At 48.7% G+C, this 6,546-nt stretch overlaps 1 protein-coding gene across 1 annotated transcript in view; it reads left to right on the top strand.

The window, feature by feature from the left end:
- The window catches only part of Sdk1 (sidekick cell adhesion molecule 1), a 713,594-nt gene that overhangs the window by 642,847 nt on the left and 64,201 nt on the right, over positions 1-6,546 (top strand). The window contains exon 35 of the mRNA XM_029477307.1: positions 833-934. Within this exon, the coding sequence (XP_029333167.1) occupies positions 833-934 (102 nt within the window). The remainder of the gene's footprint in view (positions 1-832; positions 935-6,546) is intronic.

Consider the following 6,546-nt stretch of genomic DNA (forward strand, 5'->3'; position numbering starts at 1 on the left):
CCTCTCCCTCTGCCTCTCCCTCTTCCTCTCCCTCTCCCTCTCTCTGTATCTATCTATCTCATAATGATAGTGAAATATATAGGCCACAATTTACAATCTTAACCATATTTTTTCAGGTTGTGAGTATTTCACCTACATATATGTCCATGTACCATGTGTACGCCTGGTGCCCAAGGAGGCCAGAAGAAGGCACTGGGTCTCCTGGAATGAGAGTTACAGATAGTTGTGAACATCCATATGGATGTCAGGAATCAAATGCAGATCCTCTGGAAGAACAGCAATCGCTCCTACCTGCTGAGCCAGCCCCCATCTTAACTAGTTTAGAGGCAGTGGTCCACTTGCTTTTTCTCTGACCAGAGACCCTCTCCTTTGAATACTGACCCCCCCAAGAGCTGGGGTTGCAGTTCGGCTGGTAGAAGAATGCTTGCCTAGCATGGAGAAGCCTGGGGTTCCATTCCCAGCACGGCATAAACAGGTGTGGTAGTGTGAGCCTGTAATCTCAGCACTTGGCAGTCAGAAGCAGGCGGTCAGAAGTTTGTAAGTGCCTAGGTCTTTATCTGCTGGCTCTTTCTGGGACAGTTGCCGGGACAAAGTCAAGCTGGCTCATGGATACTTTGTTGCCCTTCACCTGGGCACAGGTGGAAAGACTCATCTCATTTGATTTATTAAATCAAATTGCCATGTCAGGAGATATGATGGAGGCATTTTCTAGTCTTCCAGAGAGCAATCTACTTCTCTTCTGAGGTCCCCATTGCCTGGTTGTGGCCACAGGGGAATCTAAGAACAGAAGCTAGCCCATCTATAGTCTGACCCTGTGTGTTTGATCTTGTAGACCTGAAGAAGTACCGGCGCTATGAAGTCATCATGACTGCCTATAACATCATCGGTGAGAGCCCAGCCAGTGTACCAGTGGAAGTCTTCGTTGGTGAGGCTGGTAAGCTCCAAGCCTCTCCCTTATCTTCCAGCTTGACAAGGGCTTTAAGAATCAACCAGATAGCTTCAAGAAGCATAGACACTCATGTCACAGTAAGAGCACTCAAGAGGAATGATTTATTTTGGTACCCAGTTTCTATACAGGGAGGGGTGGAGCAACTTCCATCATGGAGGAAGTAAAAGTGCTTGCCTACATCACAAACGTCCTCATTCCTCCCCGGTGTTCTGTCAGGTAGTAGGATGTTCTGTCGGTCTGCAGGATGGTGCTGGATGCATCCTAGGTATCTCTCTCCCCTTTAGTTAATGCTGTCTGCTCTTGCACACAAACCCAGAGGCAGCTTTTCTGACCTAAGAAGTTCTCTGTCTCATCAAGTTGAGGCTGTGTTGGTTTTCTTGTTGCTATGACAAAAAGTAAACTTACCAGTGTATGATTTGCTCTCTTACTGCTGTGACATGAGTAACTTGAGAAAAGAGTTGATTTGGCTCACAGTTTGCGGGCTCAGCTTATCTCAGAAGGGCAAGCATTGCAGTGGCATCTGGTTACATTGTATCCATAGTCAGGACAGGAGCCAGGCAGCTGGTCACATAGTGTCTGTAGTCAGGAAGCAGAAGGAAATGAACCTGCTGCTCAGCTCACTTTCTCCTTTGTATTCAATCCAGGACTCCAGCCTGGGGGACAGACTCACCTGCATTTAGGGAGGTGTTCCCACCTCAGTCTAATCTAGAAAACTCTCTTATAGGCATTCCCAGAGGCCTATCTCCTAAGCAGTTCTCGATCCTGTAGAGTTGACCATCATACAGAGGAAGGATTTCTTGTTCAGCCATCACAAGGGACTTGTGGGCCAGACCATGTAGCCAGAGGAACATTTGTGCTGTCATCCTCAATAGTTTCTGATGAGAAAAAAAAGGCAGGCTTAGAGCAGACAGGTCACCTATCCAAGGTTAGACCGTAGACAGGTCCAGCTGCTCCGAAGTCAGGTCTTCCCACCCTCCTCACCTCAAACCCGGCTGCCTGTGACTGTTAATCTTGATTGTTGTCTTGACAAGATCTAGAGTCACCTAGGAGACACACCTCCAGCCTTGTCTGTGAGGGGTATCTAGATTATGTTGACTGAGGTGGGAAGAACCACCTTAAACGTGGGTGGCACCATTCCCTACGCTGGAGTCCTGTACTGAATGGGGGTGGGGGGGGGGAAGGAAGAAAAAAAGAAAGAAAGCCAAGTGCCAGCATTCATCTCTCTCTGCTTCCTGACTGTGGATACACTGTGACCATCAGGCTCCTGCCGCCATACCTTCCCTGCTATGATGGACTGTGTTCCCTTAGACTGTGAGCCAGAATCAACCCTTCCCCCTTTAAATGCCTTTGTCAGGTGTTTTATCAAACCACTAAGGGAAGAAACCTATATACCAGCCGTGTGTGTGTGTGTGTGTGTGTGTGTGTGTGTGTGTGTGTTAGTACACCCCTCCTGAAGAAACCCATGTCTGACTCCCCTGGACCCCTCTCTTGGGACTACTAAGACTGCCTGCCTGCCCATGCTACAGTGTCCCTAGAAGTACTTGCTGCCTTCAATGTCACCTGCTCCCCAACCACCATGCCAGAGGCAGCTCTTCTGTGCCTCAAACAATACACATCAGTCCCAGGTCCCAACTCACTTCCCTTTGTTCCACATCTATCCTGGGGAGAATTCTCTGGAAGGAGGTAGTAGTGGACCAATGCTGCACCCCTTCTGGGTAGTCATCAGCAGTCTCTGCTTCTCACATTCAAGCAGCAGTCTAGCTCAGGGTCCAGAGCAGTAGTAATGGTTCTGACTGCCAGCAGTCAAGCTGGACTCACCTGTGTGTGTTATGCATGTGTTTATGTATGTGTGCATGCATATGTATACACATGTATGTATTTATGTATATACATGTGTGTACATATGTGTTTGTACAGGAGTGTAGGTACATACCTGTGACTGCATACCTATGGAATTCAGAGAGCAGCTAGATTCTCTTTCTATCATGTGGGTCCTGGGGATTGAACTCAGGTCATCAGGCTTGGCAGCAAGCCTTGACCTGCTGAACCATCTCACCTACTCATTTCTCTATCATAACCACTCTCTGAGCATCCCACACAAGGCAGCCTAAACTGCTCAGGGGCTTTTACGGAAGCAGAGCCAGCTGTGGTTTCATAAGTGAACTTGTGTGTCTGAGTGATGACCCTGCCTTTTGCTGGCTGTGTGACCTTTAGGACAGTACTCAACCTCTCTGAACTCTAGCCTTTAAGCACTGTGGCATGGTATGGAAATCTGGGAACCATTGTGAGGAAACTCAGGTTCATATCCCAGCTATGGTTCCAGCTCACCTGCCCACAGAGAGACTCTGGAGACCGTGCCTGGCCTGGCATATTCCCTCTTTGTGTTTACTTAGCGTACTTGCAGCTCCCATGTGAGTTTCTGGAGGCATCTGGTCAGCTATGGGATAGGGCTTAGAGAGTAGATGTTCTCTCTGGGTCCCCTCTTGATCAAATATGTAATGTTTACCTCTGTGAGCCTCAGGGAAAAGGCGGTTTGTAGATGCCTTTTCATGGAGGCCTGTGTCTGAATGCCAATGTTACAAGTCAGGGAGAAAAATAAGTCTGTCAAAATCCAGGCCACAGGAGGCAGAACCTCGCTCCAAACAAGACATGAATGGAAGAGCCTTGTCCATGATATTTGCATGAGCTCAATTCTAGTATAAGACCCACGCTGGGGCTGGGACATAGCTCGGGTAGCACTTGCTTAGAATATCTAAGTCTCTAGCATATATCTTCAACACCTGTTTATTTGAGATAGCCTCATGTGGCCCAGAGTGGCCTGGAACTCACTACCTGAGATTGGATGACTTTGAACTCCACATTCTTCTGCCTCCATCTCCCAAGTGCTGGGATCATATGCATGTGCTGCTGTGTCTGGGTCACACCGTGCTTGGATTGAACCCAGACCCTCCTGTGTGCTCAGCAAGCACTCCACACCTCTAAGGTCTGAGGTTGGCGTTGGCTGTCTGGTAGAAACTGAGCTTCCTCCGGATGGTGGAGAAGCCATCTCCTACCCTGACCCCCCGATACCACCCAACCACCAACAGGGACTCAGCTGTGATTGAATTCTTACACATGGACCAGTCTGTGGTGCGTTTTTCTCGGTCTCTGCCAGCCACCTGTGTCACACCGTCACACATGGCTCATATTTAGCAACTCTAGTCATGGTCTTGGTTTCCAAAATTTCAAAGCTATTTTATAAGTCTGACAATCACTTTGGCAAGCACAAAAAGAGGCAAATTCTGGGATTTTGATGGGAAGTGAATTAAATGACAAACTGATTTAGGGATTGCTGATGCTTTCCTCCTGTCCCCATTTCCGCTTCAGGAATTGGCTGGCGCCTGTTCACATCCTGTGGTAGGGCTGGCAGTGTTCTCCATGCAGACTGCTCAGATAGTCGCTGCCAACAGGTTTTCCTGCAGTTTATTACGAAGAGGCTGTGGTGACATGTCCCTGCCCTGCTCATAGCTGCTCGAAGCCTGAGGCAGAGGCTCACATCCCTGCTGACATGCTGTCAATCTTAGTTCAGCAAGAGCCACCCTGGGGCCAGGGCACGCTCAGGTAGAGCGCTTGCTTCGAATATCTAAGTCTCTAGCGTGTATCTTCAACACTGTAAAAGCAGGGCTGGCAAGATGACTTGGTGGGTAAAGGACTTGCCGAGCATGCATGAAGACCCGAGTTCCATCCCCAGAACACAGAGGAGGGGAGGAGAAAAGGGAGAGGGGGGGGAATAGGACAGGGATGGGGAGAAGGAGAGGGAGAGAGAGCTTAACATTGTGGCATGTGCTCAAATCCCAGCACTAGGGATGCAGACAGGCTTGATCCGTATGGCTCAGTGGCTGTCCAGCCTAGCCTAGACTACTTGGCAAGCTCCAGGCCAGGGAGAGACCCTGACACAAAAAAATCAAGATGGACATTGCCTGAGGAAAAACACTAAAGGTTATCCTCGGACACACACACACACACACAACCGCATATATTCATATATCCACACATACTCATGAATGTACATTATATGTGTGCATACAAGGGGTGGCCTTTCAGTCCTCTAGAGAGGACATAGGATGTGCCCTCCTCCACTCAAGGGAATTCGGTACTAAGTGTCCACAAGCAGCTGAAGTGTCTTTGGCTCCACAAATTTTCCCAGAAGAGCAGAGGCACACACACACTTGATGTTAACATTACTCAGGCCCAGTAGGGTTCTGTGGCTTTTGAGGTACACGGCAGGCACTGTGGATGACAGCAAAGTCCCTTGAAACTGTGAACCCGCTGTTACTTCACAGCTTTTCAGAAAGTTATTACAACCTAAATTTTCTTTTGTGTATGGAGGACGCACGTGTGCCACAGTGTGCTTGTGAAGATCAGAGAACGGCTTTCAGGAGTCAGCTCCCTCCTTCCACTGTGTGGGTCCCAGGGATCAAACTCAGGTCATCAGGCTTGGTGGCAGGCTTTAGTTTTTAAATTATGTGTCTTTGTGTGTGTTAGTATGTGGATTTGTGCACCTGAGTGCAGTGCTTATAGAAGCCAGAAGAGGGCACCAGATCCCCTGGAGCTGGAGTTGTAGACAATTAGGAGCCACTGGATGTGGATGGAGGACCAGAACTTGGGTTCTCTGCAAGAGCCACCAGTCCTCTTAACCACCACATAAGCTGTGTGTGATGACGTCACCTGTAGTCCCAGCATCTGGGAGGAGGCAGGAAGAGGATCAGGAGTCAAAGGTCATCCTCAGCCACACAGTGAGTTTGTGGCCAGCCTGGACTATGCCAGGCTCTAAATGAGAACAAAAACCACACTGTAAAATGTGGGTTTTACCTTTCCACTGCTCCTACAGGTTTTTTAATTACTCTTGGTTGAAAAGAGGAAAAGAACCACACTTCTGGCTGTTTCGGCTCCCTCTAGTGACACATTAAACCAGTCCTAGAGCCCATTAAGTGCAATTAAAAGGATTCAGAACTGTGCTAGTTAGAATATGTGTTTATAATGAAGAAAGTGGCAGTCACTCAGGGGTAATGATCACAGTTACCACACGTCCCAGGACTCCACTATCCCATCAGGTTCACTATCTCCGGGCTCACAGTGCTTAGGTGACCTTTAACCCAGTATACCTGTGAAATCACAGGTACCACAGGGGGTCCCAGTCAGTCAATCTACCCATGCTATATGTAGACAGGACAAAGTGTTGAATCAGGAATATGGGATGAGTGTCCCCTGAGAGCCCCCTGTCCCCACAAACACCCTAGAGAGAACACTAGTCTCCATTATATACAGGCTCTGACCTCAGAGGGAAGCAAGCTAATTGTTGTCATGAGTCTGGGGCCAGAGTGCTAAACAAACAGGGAAGAAAGGTTGAGACTGTGAAGTGGGGGGTTCACAGAGCTCAGTCCTAGTGAACAGAGGAAGGCATGATGATAGAAGAGAGGAGAAGAAAGAAAGATGGCTCTCTACTCCTGAGCCATGTCCCCAGTCCCTTACTGGGGGATTCTAGGCAGGGGCTCTACCACTGAGCCACACCCCCAGCCCCTTACTGGGGGATTCTAGGCAGGGACTCTACCACTGAG

Source organism: Mus caroli, chromosome 5, assembly GCF_900094665.2.
Source record: "Mus caroli chromosome 5, CAROLI_EIJ_v1.1, whole genome shotgun sequence".
Lineage (NCBI taxonomy): Eukaryota > Metazoa > Chordata > Mammalia > Rodentia > Muridae > Mus > Mus caroli.